This window comes from Anabrus simplex, chromosome 6 (genome assembly GCF_040414725.1).
Source record: "Anabrus simplex isolate iqAnaSimp1 chromosome 6, ASM4041472v1, whole genome shotgun sequence".
NCBI classification, from domain to species: domain Eukaryota; kingdom Metazoa; phylum Arthropoda; class Insecta; order Orthoptera; family Tettigoniidae; genus Anabrus; species Anabrus simplex.
The window spans coordinates 265,502,768-265,521,053 of NC_090270.1; the positions used below are offsets into that span (position 1 = coordinate 265,502,768).

The following is an 18,286-nucleotide window of genomic DNA, read 5'->3' on the forward strand; positions in this document are numbered from 1 at the left end:
GTCGGCGTGGAGAAAGGTCAAATCCGGCAGTAACTGTGGAGCGCCCTACCGCTAGACAACGCGGCATCATGTTTTGGGGCGCTATTGCGTATGATTCCACGTCACCTCTAGTGCGTATTCAAGGCACGTTAAATGCCCACCGCTACGTGCAGCATGTGCTGCGGCCGGTGGCACTCCCGTACCTTCAGGGGCTGCCCAATGCTCTGTTTCAGCAGGATAATGCCCGCCCACACACTGCTCGCATCTCCCAACAGGCTCTACGAGGTGTACAGATGCTTCCGTGGCCAGCGTACTCTCCGGATCTCTCACCAATCGAACACGTGTGGGATCTCATTGGACGCCGTTTGCAAACTCTGCCCCAGCCTCGTACGGACGACCAACTGTGGCAAATGGTTGACAGAGAATGGAGAACCATCCCTCAGGACACCATCCGCACTCTTATTGACTCTGTACCTCGACGTGTTTCTGCGTGCATCGCCGCTCGCGGTGGTCCTACATCCTACTGAGTCGATGCCGTGCGCATTGTGTAACCTGCATATCGGTTTGAAATAAACATCAATTATTCTTCCGTGCCGACTCTGTTTTTTCCCCAACTTTCATCCCTTTCGAACCACTCCTCCTTGGTGTTGCATTTGCTCTGTCAGTCAGTGTAAAATGGTGTATCCCAACAATCTTGATAGGCAGAAAGTGTTACTTGTTGATAATCTGTTCCATGACACCACCATAGCTGCTTTAAAAACCAGTCAACTAGATTCTAATGCCACTGCAATTTTTTTAGAAATTATTAGTAAGTGGTGGCGTATTGTAAACGTCAAAAGTGTAACTAAAGGAATTTGCAAGAGGGACCACAATCAAATGCCTTTTACTGAACTAGATGATGACCGCATTCAATTTCTTCAACATTTCTGTGAGTGGGTAACCAGTTGGGATGATTTAAATTTGGTTCATGGTCACTTAACAACTGACACTTCAAGAGCTTTGGTACATACCACAACTGTCCTGTTAAAAATTATCCAATTTTCATTTGAAACTGTGAAACCAAATTATTTACTGTTAGGAAAGTTTCAGAGTGACAATCTGGAAAGAAGATTTGGTCAGTACAGACAGCTTAGTGGTTGTAACTACAATGTTACTGCACTTCAAGTTATAGAAAGTGAGAAGAAAATTAGGATTAAGAGTGTTCTGGGCTTGCACTCATCTAGGTATGGAAAAGTGCAGTTTGACTGTAGCCAGTTAGAAATGTCTGATTCCACCAAGACAGATGATATTAGGCTCAATATAGCAGTGATAAAAAAGTTCGACTCACTTTTATCATGTGACATTTATGATGGGCATTTTGAGATGTCAGGTGTAATATACATTTCTGGGTATGCAGTAAGGGCAATATCCAAAAGGATAAGCTGTGACACATGTTTAGGTCTCCTGCAGTGCAATGAAACAGATGACCCCTATTTTGAAGAACTTCAGAGAGGTGGGTTAGTGGTGCCATCAGATTGTGTTGTGTGTGTCTGTGTAACAGTTACAGGAATGTTTACCTTGTTGGTGTCTGAAGACTACAAGGAAGACTACCTGGATTGTGGAAATCACAAAGAAGTTCTCTTCTCTCTATCCAGAGCTGCTTTAGGGAGAGGTGAAAATCAACAGTTCTGGTTTGAACATGGTAACTGTGGGCATGACAATAATAGTCTAATAGACTGTTTATTGTCCACATTTTGCAACGTCATATTGAATAATTATAGGAAGCAGATTAAGAACAAGAGTTATGCCAGCAGTGATGATAAACGAAGGAAGCTGTCAACACTCCAAATATTGAGCTGTTCTTTAAAGGGTTTTGTTTTTATGCATGTAAAATGTGTATTTCTAACTTTACTGAGTGCATTTCTTGATTTGTGTGTTTCTTACTGTCATTTTTCACAGTGTGTATATTTTTCATAACCATCATGTTGGTCTAAGTGCGCTGAATATCATTGAAGTCAATTCAAAGTCGGACACGCCCCCTTTTCTCTCGGCCTCCGCTTGACAGATAGATACAGCGTTGCCAAGCGTACCTTCCTGCATTAACTGTAGATGGCTCTGATTCTATGACTATAGGATTTGTTTAAATTTTGTTGAAATGTTGGTATAATTGGATCTTCAATTTACAATGTTCCCGTAAATATTCCTTGGAAGAGTGTATATCGAGAAGGATGGATAGACGCACGGCAATTGAGCCAGAGCAGTTCGGAGCTCGGAGACGTGCTTATTGGTGGGCTCGGAAGGAACATGGAAAATTGTGGCAGTGGTTTATCTAGCAAGTGAGCTTTGTGCGTCTGTGATAAGTCAATATTGGTGTTTCGGCTGACGTTGATATGATATTTAGCTGAAGGTTGAATATCGGAAATACCTTAATGTGTGCTGGGTAAGAATTTATCATTTTGCTGTCACAGGCAACGTAAACACTAGACTTCATGCCATGTCATTTGTAAGTTCATAGTAGCATCTTGCGTTATCTTTTATGTGCATAATTAGTGCAGCAAGTGATTTGAAGTCCGCGGCTCGTTGTAAAGTACTTTCGTAAACGATGTAACGCATATGCTTACTTTCATTCGAGTCCTGTATTCAATGGAGACGTTTTATACCCAGTGGTTTGTGTATAGCATGTTAAGGTTAAACATAACCTGGAAAGTTTCACTATATTTGAACCATGCTGGTCTGAACAATCCATAATAAAATATTTAAAAATGCACTACGACCTTAACATTTTATTTCTTTCTGAAAACGTAAAGCATGTACGTTTGTCACCCTTCACAATACTTTTAAATTTTGCATTAAGTTGTGTATTGAAGGAGAAAATTATAGTTAAGTTGCAAAGTTTTCGAGTAGACATATAGGAACTGAACATCACACATGATTACTGCCTCCAGTTGTCTCTGGCTAGATTACTATCCAATCCAGAAAAAAGTACCCTAATTATAGATATTGTGAAGTAATATTAAGGAGTAGGCTACATAACTTAATTAAAATTAGTTATTACAAAGAACCCAATGAATCCCATACTGTTCGTTGAACAGATCTTGTGATATAGGAGGAGAAGAGTACAAATACTATGCTGCCAGAGCGCACAGAAAAAGTACGCCGTACCTTATATTTGCTGAGGACATAATACCTTGTGTGTGTGGAACAGGAAGTGAAATAAAAGAAGACTTCAGTGAAGGTAAAGCTTACTGGAGAATTAAGGGAAAAGCATTCTACCATGGAAAGAAATTTAATTTGAAAGGGAGCTATATGTTTGGAAATAGTACATTTCTCAAATACCAATTTGAAAACACTAAGCTGACTTTATAATTCATTGATGCTTTCAGTATTAGTATGTATTTATTACAGCATTTGCTAGTGAAGAACCAGGAAATCATCCTGAAAAATTAAACTGTTAGTCATGGTGAGGAGACCTGGTCAGTCAGTGTTAGGCGTACAGTAATTAGCCAATTACCTTACACAATCCTTTCAAAATACAGTGGTGGAAATGTTTATTGTATCACCATGAATTACTTTGTCTTTTGGTATTTTACAGCTGTTTGCTTCAGCTTATACCATTTTAAACATTGTTGACGTATTCTTGCCTTCGTAGTTATACTTCTTCTCAAATTTTTCCAACAATACACAACTCTTTGTTGTTTGTTTTTACAATGAAGCTAGTGTTTATACAGTAATTTTGAGTTGAGACTTTGCAGCAAAAAGATGGGCAGGTCAGTAGAATTAACACCAGGAAAGAAAGCTGCAATACTTGCTTATTCGTCTGTTGGTCTCGGCACGAGAGAGATAGTCTCTAAGATAGGTTTTAATCAGTCTACGATTTTGAGGTTACTGAAAAATACAGGGAGAAAGGAAATGTTGATCATGAGAAAGGAAGAGGTCGGATAAGGGCGTTTACTGCCAATCAGGACAGGGTATTGAAAGGGCTTTCACTAAACGATCATCGCCTGTCATCAGTTGAACTAAGGCGAGACTGGGAAGAAATGTGTGACATCTCAGTAACCAGTAGAACTGTAAGAAATTGACTACTGGAAGCTGGACTCTCAGCCCGTCGTCCTAGAAAGAAGTCTTTATTGACCAAGATAATGCGACAACAGCGGCTAAAATGGGCAGAAGCACATGCGACATGGACACCAGAGATGTGGAATAGAGTGATCTTTTCAGACGAGTCCAAATTTAATCTGCATGGCTCAGATGGAGAAGTGTTCGTGCGTAGAAGGAAAGGTGAAGAATTTTTGCCATCATGTGTAACACATACAGTCAAACACCCACGAGGACAGATTGTCTGGGGGTGCATTTCCAGTCTCGTAGTAGGTCGTCTGGACTTCATAAATGGCACTGTCACCACGGATGCCTACATAAGCATCCTTGAAAGGAAGCTTATGCCAACGATAAGAGACCAGTTTGGAGATGTTTCCAGTTGCATTTTTCAGGATGACTCCGCTCCTTGCCACAGAGCTTTGAAGGTGAGTCCTATGATTAATATTTGTACCAAACAGGAAGCAGATGATGTTAATGGTTATTATTTCTACATTTCTACATGAGGTTCGAGTGTTAGAATGGCCTGGAAATAGCCCTGATCTCAATTCTCTTGAGAACTGTTGGAAGGTTATGGGAAATGCTATCAGCAAAAAGAAGCCACGGAATAAACAGGAACTGTTGGAGACCCTTGTGCGTGTGTGGTTTCATGAACTGAGTGAGAAGTATATTAAAAAGTAAATTCTTACGATGCCAAGCGGTGATTAAGGCGCGTGGAGGAACAACAAAGTATTAAATGGCAACGGTGCATTCGTATGAGGCAATTGTGTATTTATAAACACTAAAATCAACCAGTGTTATGTTCGAACATTATTGTGCAGTGTTTCTTTCAACATTAGTATTCATATTTCAGAAGAGCAAACAGAATAGTTGGCATATCCACTTACACCCATTTTCAAGAAAGTGTTAAATTTAAACAACAGAGACCTTTTTATAGAAACAAAAATGAAGAATAAATAGATAAATAAATAAATAAATAGATAAAAATTATTGTGTGTATTCATTTCTGATAGAAATAGAGAGAAATCAGGCCAATTTAGCTCAGTTATTCAATGATTATAACAAAAAAAATGTTAATTATAAAAGGTGATGCAATAAATATTTCCACCACTGTATTGCAGCAGCCCCTCCCTGTTTATTCATCATCATCATCATCATCATCATCACTATTTCTTAGCACTAGCAATTCATAAATATGTGGGATTAGAACCCAAATCCACTTGGTGACTAGTTTTAATATTTTACCCCCATATGCCAGCAAGGCATGTCAGACCTGTATCTTCGTAGTTCATTAGAGTAAACACTGATAGCCACCGTGTGAGAAAGAGATAATATGGTGAGTATGTTGCATGATTTAGTATTAGTCTAAGCAAACAAAAGATATAACTTATTTGAACCTGCTGCATAGGCGAGTCCAGTCCTGTAGCTGATCGATTTAGGGATCTAGAGTTAATCAAAGGAAGAATTTAGAAGAAGAAAAAAAAAGCAATTTCTCAAAATATTATTCTCCAAGATTGGCTCTTCTTACCTTCCTTTTGAGCAAGGTTGATAAAATTACCTTGCAAGAGCACAATATATCCTCCCACCTTTGTGCTAGTGTTCTCTCTTATTTGTTATTGTACTTAACAGAATTAGAAGGTGAAAATTGACACCTTGTCACAAGATTTTTCTAACATGATAAATAAGTGGAACTTTTAGTGATAGCTGGTGTTACGGGGTTGAGGAGTAAGGAAGAAGCTCTTCCGGTTCCAGCAATACTGCCAACCGAATGGAAATTGAATCTATAGTATGATTGATCGATATGAATTATATAACATTTCTCGATGCAAATCTTGTTCCTGGCATGAATTCTATAGTTTCACTTTGCTGTGTAAACAACAACAGTACTAGTATGTAAAGTGTACCCCAGATGTTTCACGGCGCCACATAAGCAAATCATAGTTTGTGTTTCAAAGGTTGCCAATATGAGTTTCGAAGATTGCCGATCCATCACTAAAAGTTGCGCGAGTTGTACTTTGTGCATCTCAGAGGAGAGATGCGTTCATTGCGATGTCCAGGAACATTTACTTTTAGAACCTAATGAAGAGCATTACACGCCATTTTCATTGCTGAAGTAGCTATTTGCATTCCTATTGGCAAACGTAAAGTGGCATATGACCTAATTTCTATCAATTATGGTAATGAGATTCCGTTACCATCCCTGCACAATAAATGCATTGCTATCGCCTCCAGCCCCTACCTAACCATCTGCACGGCAAGAAAAAAGCAGGCCCTAACCAGTCCAGACCAATGGTCTTTCCACAGGCAAGTACGGGCCTAAGGCCGCTTAGTGCCAACTCTCCCGATTTAAATGGGAGACTCCCGATATTCGGTCTTTTCTCCCTCCCTCCTTATCGCAGAGACTTATCTCTAAGTTTAGAGAACAGACTTGTTTATTGTTTGAAAATCCTAATTTTTCCTCGTTCTTTAAGTAGCTGGAAAGAATTGATGTTCAAGTGGGCACTGGCAAGGCAGATGCCATCAGATGGCAATGTTCTTAAATATGATAGAATTTCTCGTAATGCTTTTTATTTTATCATTTCCACATAACAGTGCATACTGAGAGATTTTAGCGTATTTACAAGGACAAAAGCACAACTCGGATCAATATATCCCGAAAAAGAATCCTCGAAAAAAAACTTGAAATCTGTTTGGCAAGGCAAGTGCTTTCAGCAAATAATTTAGTTCAGAATTTTGGAAGAGGGCTAAGGCAGTTATGATGAAGTCATGTGTTCAGATATATGCAGTATTATTAAATAAATAGATGAATTATGTAATAGAGCAGTATAATGTTTTAAATGTCGGGCTGAGTGGATCAGATGGTTGAGGCGCTGGCCTTCTGACCACAACTTGGCAGGTTTGATCCTGGCTCAGTCCGATGGTATTTGAAGGTGCTCAAATATGTCAGCCTCGTGTCGGTAGATTTACTGGCTCGTAAAAGAACTCCCGCGGGACTAAATTCCGGCATCTCAGCATCTCCGAAAGCCATAAAAGTAGTTAGTGGGACATAAAATATATATATAAAATATTCTTCAATTGTTGCAAGTTGCATCATCAATGATGGGTCGTAACATATCGCGATTTGTCGTCTCTTGATTTTTTTTTTACTTTTGAAAGTTGGCATGTCTGTTGTCCCTATATCTCTGGTCTTGTCCAGGACATATCCTAACCCACCGCACAGCAAGAAACTTGTCCAGACCAATGGTCTTTGCACAGGAAACTTGAGGCCTAAGGCCGCTTTGCGGCTCTTGACCTGCTGTATGGTGGTAGTGAGACTATTCAAACGGAACAAACTTAACTCAGATCTTATATTATTAAGTTTGATACGTGTATAGCCTACCTCTTATACTAATATTACATTTTGTTTACTTTCTGGCATACTATTATATATCTGATTCTGTTTCAAGGGATTCTGCCATCTTTATGAGAAACAATTCCCAAATATGGCTCGGTGTGTTACAATCCCATTTACAGACGTATTGTCTTTAAATGTCCAACTTGATTGGACTTAGCGAGGACGTTGTGTCATTTCAAGAGAGGATTGTATTTCAACCCCTTGAACGTGCTTATCACCACGCAATCTAGCATTGAAGTACTTTTAGTGGAATTTTTTCTTGTGTGTGTGTTTTTTTCAACTCTGTATTTTCCCATGCACAATCTGTGGCAACATATGGTAAGGGTCATTTCTGAGGATATGGCCAAGGTTTGAAATTTTGTTATGCTTTATTGTTTGAGTGAGTTCTCGATTGCTCTTGCTTTTCTGAGCACACTTCTTTGCTCATTATTCAAGTAACCTATGAAATTCTGAGCATCCTGCGGTAAGTCCACATTTCAAAGGCTTCCAACCATTTCACGAATACGTTCTTGAGGGCCTGTTTCCACACTATATAGGAAGACTGGTCATATATAGCAGATGTTTAATTTTGTAAGACGGTGCAACGTAAAGTAGCTTGCAAAAAGAAAATAATTTTATAAGAAAATATCAAAATCATACATGTTTTATTCCACCATGTCAGCAGTTACTGTCATTGGCTGAAATTTGACAGAATGGTATTGCACCCCGAATTCACTAGAGATAGATGTGACAAATGAATTGGTCAAGGCTCATATTAAAATGAAGCAGTTCACAAACATCTCTATCAATCACCAGGGTGGCTCATTACTATGCACCCCTGACAATTTAGACTAATGAAGTGTCTCTACAAGCCAGGACTGTCTAGACCAATTGGGTTTCACTAAGAGACATCTTATCAATAGTTGGTTTCATGACTGATACCGTGTAAGCAATTAACTAAGCTGCTAGTAACAAAAGAGAATAAGTTATAACTTAGTTTGCAAAAGAGAGTTTTGGTAAAATACTTTCCAGCACGGAAATTCCTTCAACTTTATTTTTTCAACACTCAGTTACTTGTGTTTACTTCTTACTTTAACATATGGTTTGTAGAGATTACGTTACAAGGATTTTTACTGTCCATTATGCATGGACCTCAATCATGTTTCAGAACTTTCCCATTACCTACAGATTTGAGGTGATAAATTAATAACTTATACTTACTTCTGTTGGCATATATCCTGTAAGCAGACCAACAATTGTTTTTTCCATCGCTTAAAGTCCTCACTGTAGTGTTAATGAGATGTATTGCCCGAATATAGCATGATATGTATATCACTGAAGGCCAGTCAAACATACCACTAGTGCAGTGAAAATACCCAAGTGAAAAACTTAGCTGCAAAATGAACCTATGTTGGAAACACTTATTTTTTCTAGGCCCTAAATGTCAGTCTGGATTTTATATTTAAGAACTAGTATGTAAGACAGTCTTTGACTGCCAAAGTTACTACATAAAAAGTAATTAGAAGTTTGAAATGATCACGTTAATATATCGTATGAATATATGAATAAAACTTGCACAGTTAAGTCACCAAAATGACAATCTTGTCTTGTTGAATGACAGACTTCAGAAACATCCAAGAAGGTGAAATTCCACCCCACCTGAATCATATCTTTGCCATGGAAATGCCTACAATGAACCAAACTCAGCAAGAGTTCTATTTCATAGTTATTATTATCAAGAAGAAATTTGCACAATGTGCCTAAGCTGGTAAATAATTACTAGTCTCTGGTACAGAACTTTGTTATGGGCACTCGTCTTTTCGCATGCATCATGATGTGGTAACGATCACAATGTTTGTTACACAGTTCGCAGATGCACCGTTCAACTGGGTTGTGCTGCTTCTCATTGCTCCAGTATCTGAAGTGAAACCTATTCATTGTAGATCTTGTCATCAAGTGTCGAAGATTGTAATCTGCTTGTGTCTATATCTGTCAACATTGCATCTGTGGAATAGAAATCATTCTTTCTTCTTTTTCTTTTATGGCCACATAGGATCACTTTAGTCAGTCCGTCGTTCAGATCTCTTTGAAGGGATTGTTCGCGCTTTGCGATCCTCCTGGTACTTCTTCAGACGCTCCGATCTTTGTGCCTTCCTCAGTTGAAAATATGCGTGTAGTTGGTTTGTTTTGTGTAAGGGTAAAGCAGAGGTTTGCATTCTTGAGTTTTGTGTTCAGTTTTATCTCTCTCTCTCTCTCTCTCTGTATATATATATATATATATATATATATATATATATATACATAATTTTTTTTAATTTTTTTTTGTACAAAGATCTTGAATTGCTTCATTGAAGGCGACTAGTTTCTAGGGGCAGTTGTAAATTTAGCTCTTCCAGGTAAAATAATTCTTATGTGAATTCATGTATAAGGTGGGAGCGTGTATATTTTGATAGTCTTAAAGCCTTTTTGTATGTTGACTCTACTTTCTATATGGACAGGAGATCCCTTTTCATCAGGATATTTGTTGCTATGATCGCAGCAGACGTTCTTTGTTTTATGTGCCTGGAGAATGTTAGGTCATGTGTTTAAAAAGTGATTCCAGATTAGTGAAATGGTTCACGTGTTGTAACCTCTTGTTGTTAATGACAGTGTCATCTCTGTGGTGTGGGACATCATACATTCCTGAAGACCATTAATGCAGTCTTGTCCTCCTATATGTGAAGGTCATTTCCTCTAGCCGTTGCTGTTGGGAGGTTACAAGAATTTTGAAGCTGCTCTTGTGATCTTGAGACCATTACGATGCCATCTATGTATATGTACCCCCTTTTGTGTGTGCTTTGAACTCTGATCTTTCCTGCTGGTTTTCTAGCTGGATGTAGTTACAGGCATGGATGTTAGGTCATTTTCATGAGACAATGTCCTTTTCCTCACAGCCCTTCCAATTTGATTCTGCCATTCTGTCAGTTTACGGGGTTGAATGCTTTTCTAAAAATCTATAAAGACTGCGTAGAGCTTTCGTTGCTGATGTCCAAGCACCTCTTGTATCTCATTCTCGAGACATTTCACGGCATTTCATGGTCGATCATTCTTTCCAAAACCTGAATTGCTCTTAACGCAATATTCCATCTAATAGGTCTGTTAACCTGTTTGTAATGACCTTTGTGAATATCTTAAAATATACACGTTCCAGCGCTATACTCCTGTACTTATTCAGGTCCTCCACATCCCCTTTTCCTTTGTACAGAACTTTGACTGTTGAATTATTCCATCTGTTGGGGTGGTTAAATGTACAAGGCATTGGTTCGTAAGATTGGTCCATGCTTCCTTTAATAACAGGGCTCATCTGGGGATGTTCATTCAAAATCTGATATTGTCTGCAGGCTTTACCTTTCTTGGATTGTTTGCTTCCCGGTCTTCAATTTCACTTGTAGTGAAAGGGATAGTATCTTTGATATAGCTGCTTGATTACATTATTGGATCTGATCTAGTTTCCTTGTGCTGTAATATACTCTGGAAATTATTCTTCCAGGTATCCATCTATATTTGCCTTGGGTATATTGGCTCTCTCGATTGTAAGAATTTAAATGTATCTCATTCAGCTGCTTTTATTAATTTGCGTTCTTCTTGAGTAGTAGTTGTTTTCCTTGTGTTCTTCAGTATCTCCTTTTATTCTTTCTTTTTCATTGCATACTCTTTCAGGTCTTGTGGTGATTGAGATTTCTTTGCTTTATGCAGTGCTTCTAATGTAATCAAAATTAGTGGATAAAGGCTAAGTCAGGAATGAATTTGAAGGATGTAGCTGTGTGCTTTTGGTGGAGGGATCATTGAAATGGCTGGAGGAGGATAGGTTACCTAGGAAAATAATGGACTCAACCGTGGAGGGTAAGAGAAGTAGAGGGTTATCAAGATGATTATTGTTAGACCTGGTTTTTAATTATGTAAGGAAAAGAGTTGTAGAACTAATTGAGTCCATGGAGCTCTTTGCGCTAGTGAAGGATTGTGAATTCACTTAGTTAATTCAGAGGCAAGCAGACTGAATGTGGAAAGGAATAACAGTCTATAATGATGTAAACTTTCTGCAATGTAGTATACAGTCACTCTAGAAGCTCATAAATTTAAAGCGTACGTGACAATACGTTGATACTAGTAAATTCTAACTGATGGAATGTGAGCGAGGCCATAAAATCAAACTCCAAGACGCAGAGCAAATTATTCATCATTTGAGCTGAGCTATTCAACACTGTACATTTGAATATAATCACACAAGGCATCCTGACTTTGGATGAGCTCACTGCCAATTGATAGGCAAGAAGAGATCCAACGGCATCCTACCATCAGATGGTTTTCCATGGTTTCCCATTTTTACACCAAGCAAATGCTCGGGCTATACCTTAATTAAAGCCCTGCCGCTGTTTCCCAGTCCTTTCCTGTCCCATTGTTGTCAAACCTGTATGAATTTGTGTGATATTAAACTGCTAGCAAAAGAAATCCTAACAGCTTTGTCCATTATCCAGAGACATGAAGTGCCTTTACCAGAATAGAATTGGATCTCCCATAAACTGAGAAGAGAGTATTAGTTTATTATAACACAGATTGTTTACGTTATCATAATTCTTTTAAGTTCCAGATATTAAACATTGCTCTACCAGGTTAATCAGCCACCCCTATTTATTTGGATTATGCAGCCTGGCACTCAACCATCTGCCTGAAAATAATTTGGGAATTTTTTCCCTACAGCCCACTAGAAGGCCTATTATGTCTTAAAGGTTGTACATGTTTTTGAAATAATTTGTCGTGGGCTCATTAATCTTCTTTTCTTCTTGGTTGGCTAGCAATGGCTGATCATTTTCAGTTTTTCAAATCAAACTGTTTGATCAATGATGAAATATCATTAGGGGCCAATGACCTAGATGTTAGATTCCTTAAAACAACAATCAACCGAGCAAGTGGCTGCGTGGTTTGAGTCACATAGCTATCAGCTTGCATTCGGAAGATAGAGAGTTTGAACCCCACTCTGGGCACCCCTGAAGATGGTCTTCCGTGGTTTCCAATTTTCACACCAGGTAAATGCTGGGACTGTCCCTAAATTAAGGCTGCGGTCGCTTCCTTCCCACTCCTAGCCCTTCTCTATTCCATCATCGCCACAAGACCTATCTGTGTCGGTGCAACAAAAAGCAAATTGTAAAAAAAGAAAGACAGTCATCATTGTCATCTAATCTCATTTTGTTATAGTTAGTCAAGATATCAGCTCTACAAGAACTTCCAAATTTCATGAAATCGAAAGTAGTTTGAAAGAAACTTATTCTTTAATTTGTGTTGAAAATGAAATTTGAAATAGACATTTCAGAAATATCCTTTCCTTTAATTGCACATTATTCTGATGCAGAAAATGTATACCCTTATTTATTTATTTATTCATAAATGGTAATTAGCAAAATTTATTTATGCTTATAACTGTATTTATAAAAACATTTGTTACAAGTTGTACTAATTCTAAAAACTGCCCTTTTTTCCTGTCTTTATCTTTCTTTCTGTTATTCCTTTCAAATACAATTTTGCTCCTAGACTTAGTCTTGCACGGTTTTTGAAATGTTTTCAAAAATGCTACCATCCGCTTCTATACATTTGGCCCCATTTTTATGAGCCAGAAATTATTGTACGAAGCATGTAAGAAATATGAGCTTCAGAATGCCAGTGAATTAAGGAAGAGATTATATCTTGGACATTTAAGTTTCTACTTTCCCTTCACTACTCACACTAAACAAAAAGATGTTTTACTAGCAACATTCGAGTGATGTGGTTCCATACATATTGAGAATTGGACTGAATTTTAGTCACATCCTTTGCTCAATGAGCTCTGTAAGTAGTAGTAACTTGTCATGAATCTGTTTGTGTAAGACACTCTAGAGATATGAACCCTGCATAAATGATGCTGGTAATAGCTAATCTGTAAGGAAGAATGAACCTTACTGTACCATACTATAGGAATGTATGTTTGCATGACATATTTACCCGCTCCTAGAGTATGATATATTTAAGGTTCGTTTTCCTTTACACAGGCGCATAGGAAAGTGAACTCAACGAAAATTGTTCTGATGGACTGTGTATCAATATGTGGCTGGGAGGCGTGATCAGTCTCGAGGGAAATAATGGATAGGAAGAGCATTGTCACATTCGCGTTTTTGGCATAGGAGCGACGATATGTCTCTTTATCTTCCTCTTGGCTTCTTACCACCCACTTCCATCTCTTGATATCTTTGGGTTCCTGCCCTCAAGTCCATTTGTTTGACTTGCCTGTACCATCTTAGTTGACATTTCTCTGTTCTCTCTTGTAATGGTTCCTCATTTGGTTCTTCCCACACATTATTTTTCTGGTTCTTGTTGTAGCTCCCATTCTTTGCCTCAAGAATTTCATTGCACTCTGTTAAATCTCTTCCTTTTGTTACCCAAGTCTCTGATGGATAGATTAGTATCGGAACATAGTAGGTAGGATTGAATATGTTTATTTTCTTAGGGTACATTCTTGTTCACAGGTCTCAAGGCTGTAGGGTTTATAATTTTCTCTTTACTGTTACATATTTTGTGATCAGGAGCATTCAGCAATTTCACTGATTTGTATTGGTTGTGATAGCAGCCTTAGCAGTTTTAGCAGTCTTGCTATCAACAAAACTATGCTCTGCTGTACATTTTTTGTTGCTGACAAAATTAAATAATTAATAGCAGAGAATATGTTAGGTTGAGTTGGGTGCTAAAAGCTTAGAGAATAGGAACAGTAACAATATATCTCAATATTTATACATATTATCTCTTCTTTTTCAGGCTTTGCTCATGGTGTGATGGATACACTGCCTGACATTTTCTTTCAAGAGAAGAGTCACAAGCAATGACAGGAAGATGATGGGTGATCAGTTTAGAAAATTAGAACAATACTCACCCAAATCGTCACCAAGAGGGGGCTACTCCCCTATAGTATCTCGTCCGGACACTACTGGAACTTTAAAAACGACGATTTCCTTGGGGAAAAATCCTTCCATCGTCCACAGTGGACCCTTCTATTTAATGAAGGAGCCCCCAGGTGAGAGTGAACTGACGGGGGCCACAAACTTGATGGCCCATTATGGGCTTGAACATTCTTATAACAAGTTCAGTGGCAAGAAAGTGAAAGAGTCCCTGTCCTCATTTCTCCCCAACCTTCCTGGCATGATCGACACACCAGGACACCTGGACAATAGCTCTCTCCGTTCCGTCATCGAGAAACCTCCCATTGGGGGCAAGGAGCTACTTCCGCTTACCAGCATGCAGCTGGCTGGTTTTCGTCTGCACCCGGGTCCTCTCCCCGACCAGTACCGCTGCATAAATCAAGTGCCACAAAGAAAACACAAAAACAAACATAAGAAACATAAACACAAAGCGGAGGATACGCCAAGTCATGAAACACAACTTACCGAGGTGGGACAGGATTCGCATGAGAAGAAACACAAAAAGCGAGGCCGGCACGAAGATGACAAGGAGAGAAAGAAGAGAAAAAAAGAGAAAAAGAAGAAAAAACAAAAACACAGTCCAGAACATGCCGGTGGTCTCACTCCTAATCAACATTCCAATGGCTGAAGGACTGTTCAAACTTCCTTTTTGTGTTCTTTGTATGTACAGAAAAGACTGGAGAGAATATGACAAGGTTAAGTTTGTTTCTTTTGAAACTCCATTGTGTCTGTTATTTACAGGACTGAATTGTTCCATAATTAGGAAAACTTCCCTTGGCAATTGTAAAATTTGAACAGTTTGTTAATAACTTCCACACACACTGTCATCCCCAACCTTGTTGTAATTTGTTAAGTATATGATTCCTGAAAAAAGTCTTTTGCTATTCATTTGGTCTTCAACTAGATCTGTAAGGCAACAAAGTTGTATAACTTTTAAAGGTTCTGAATATTTTGCTGTTCATTTTGAAAGAAACTGTGTGACAGTAGGCAGGTGTAATCTTATCTAGTTAGGTGTATCTAGACATCTAGCTATCAGTCTTACCATTACTTATCCTTTTTTCCCAGTTGTTCAGTCTTTGTTCTTCATTTTCATCAAGAAAATTGAACCTAGACCTGCGCAGTTTTGTGTGATGATTGGATGATTTCTTTGGTATTCCTTTTCTGTCCTTGGTATAGAAGCTGTGTTAACAGTTGTTATGGAGTTGATGAATGTCAAACAGTTTGGTCATTTGCTCCATTTTAAAATAATATTAAAAAGAATATAGGAACTGAGAGAAATTAACACTTCCAATACATAAAGAGAGTTTATAAGTCAGTCAGCACATTACTTGAGTGTGTTGTTATTTTGATTAGATAAATGAGAATTTTGATATTAAACTGAATATCTAAAAAGTAGTAAGAGAAAGTTCAATGTACCTATGCAAGAATGTGGAAAAAGGGTGAAAGAGAGAGTGAAGGCGGTTTGCACATGCTGCACACTCATGGATTAGATCGTTGCAACAAAAATTATGACATTGCATCTTCATTGGAATACTATTATTGTATGTGTAGTGGAGTTCTATTGAAACTTGGACTTAAATTCACCCATGTTTTTCAGTCTCAAGCCTTGGAAAAGGAGAAACCTTAATATTATACATTTATTTCACTTTCCAGTATGCATTTCAACAAAATTCGGAATAATTTGAATATTATTCTTTTTAGCTTAAAATGCACTATCATTTATATTTTCCTCATATGGCATAGTGGAGTAAAACCTGTCTTAAACTGTTTCTCTATTAGGCAGAAACGTGGCTTTAAGGAAAAATGATCCCTGTCCCTTGACTTGGACGTGAAATGTCATGCGAACTACTCTGGATTAAGTGGAAACTGTTCAACTCAGAAATGGAAGCCAAAGTATGCCCTTAAATGAAAAATATCCACTCCCCCTAGAGGACCATTCAGCGATATTTTAACCATCCTATAAATTTTAAACAGTCTAGTCATACATATATATATATATAAAGAGAGAAAGGAACAACAAAGAACATGGAATGAACACAATGGCAGGTCACTGCGGGAAGAGGGAACAACAGAAATACGAGGCGAGGACAAACCTGGAAACACAAAAGGACAATTTCCACATCTTCTGTCTTCATATACTCTGTGATGCAGTGCACATGGTACAGTACATTCCTTTTTTCCCAGTTCCATTGTTTTGGGGATTAACTGCTGGGTATTTCATTCGTCCGACTGGACCACCTGGAAAATCCACTTTTCGTATGGTACTCGACTCTTCAGATAAATGTTTGTCGTGTATAGAATTCACCACCATATCAAGATGCCATTAGATCTTAAAGGAGGAATTCGGCCTACGATGGAATGATTCAGATATGTTTGTGTTGGGTCTAATTTCTGAGTGTTAAGTTTTTGGTGGAAAGCCAGAAAATCAGGGCAAGACCATTGCCGTTCAGAAAAATGTATTTTCCTGCTGGAGAATGCAAATTACAGTAATGTATTGGTAAGAAAATGTATCAGTTTAATGTGTTTGATATGTTTCCTGGTGCCTACTGTACTGGTAAGAAGAATAATAACAATGTTTTCTGTTAATTTTTGACATGGTTTCAAGTGTCTAATATGAATAAATAGAGGAGGTACATTATTTTCTCGTACGTTTATTGAACAGAGACTGCCTTTAGCAGAAATATTTCCTGGTCCCTTGTGATACTGTTGAGGACAGGTTTTACTGTATATAGATTGAATTAGTTATAATTCTACAAATACAGTTGCTGGATAAGTTTAATACCCGTAGGACTGGGCATGTTTAAGAAGAGTGCTCCTAAAAAGACTAGCTTTATCAGCTGGTATGGTGAAAAAGACAGACATATTTTTAAGTTTCCCTTTAACCACTCCATAACATATGTTGTCATAAACATTTTGATATTACTTTCTTCCAAAATGTAGAGAAAACAACTTTTTCACCATAAATGAAAAAAAAAGAGATATTTTTAATAAAGGAATTTTAAAACGTGTTTAACTTTGTTGGCGATATATCATCTGTTGGTTTTTCACATGACCAGGCATTTATATGTAGTGCATATATTGAAGATGGTCCTATAAAGATTAATAAGAAATTGAAGGAAATAAAAAAAAAAAGTTGCCCAGCTGAGCAGTGTCAGGGAAGTTACCCATCACACCAAGCGACATCCTCTTGTTGAATCACAGTCCCAATCATAAGTCACTGGATATAACTGGAATGTGGGTATTCTATGACTGAGTTTATCTGCCAATATCTGAAATAAGGGTTTTGACGTCCTTCATAATCATTTTCATTTCCTCTTGTCCAGCTCCTGCCAGGTTGGGATATTGATGGGATACCATCACTCGTAGTCTCGTTTATAAAAGTAGGAAAGATCACAATATGAAGATAAAGTTGGAATTCAAGAGGACAAACTGTGGCAAATATTCATTTATAGGAAGGGGAGTTAGGGATTGGAATAACTTACCAAGGGAGATGTTCAATAAATTTCAAATTTCTTTGAAATCATTTAAGAAAAGGCTAGGAAAACAATAGATAGGGAATCTGCCACCTGGGCGACTGCCCTAAATGCAGATCAGTATTGATTGATTGTTACGATGCGGTTGCTGCTCCCAAAGGCATTTTATAGAGCTACTGTCAGCAGTTATTCAGGCTGCTTCTTACATGGGAAACAAACACTGCTGATGCATAGTGTGCTCGTACTATTTTCCCTGAGTGCTGTATTGGGCTGCCTCTTCCCCATTATCCACTGTTCCAAAGTCCATCTTCTCTGTTGTATATTCCACTGAAGTCTTCACTCCTAACCCTGAGCTGGGACCCTCACCAGATGGTACATGCTGGGTTGGTGTGCTCTGGGGCTCGCATAGG

At 38.2% G+C, this 18,286-nt stretch overlaps 1 protein-coding gene across 2 annotated transcripts; it reads left to right on the top strand.

The window, feature by feature from the left end:
• Positions 1-1,345: 1,345 nt before the first annotated feature.
• Positions 1,346-16,409, top strand: MED19 (mediator complex subunit 19). Of its 2 annotated transcripts, none has more exons than XM_068228424.1 (2): positions 1,346-1,471; positions 14,243-16,409. In XM_068228424.1, the coding sequence occupies exon 2, from the start codon at positions 14,318-14,320 to the stop codon at positions 15,029-15,031; it is 714 nt and encodes a 237-aa protein (XP_068084525.1). In that variant the 5' UTR covers positions 1,346-1,471; positions 14,243-14,317; the 3' UTR covers positions 15,032-16,409. The 2 variants fall into 2 exon arrangements, with proteins under 2 accessions (XP_068084525.1, XP_067005389.1); XM_067149288.2 differs by lacking the exon at positions 1,346-1,471 and adding an exon at positions 2,178-2,398.
• The last annotated feature ends 1,877 nt before the right edge of the window (positions 16,410-18,286 follow it).

What these genes read in the sequence shown, in the direction of transcription:
- MED19 (XM_068228424.1), top strand. Translation starts at nt 14,318, where the DNA reads ATGATGGGTGATCAGTTTAGAAAATTAGAACAATACTCACCCAAATCG.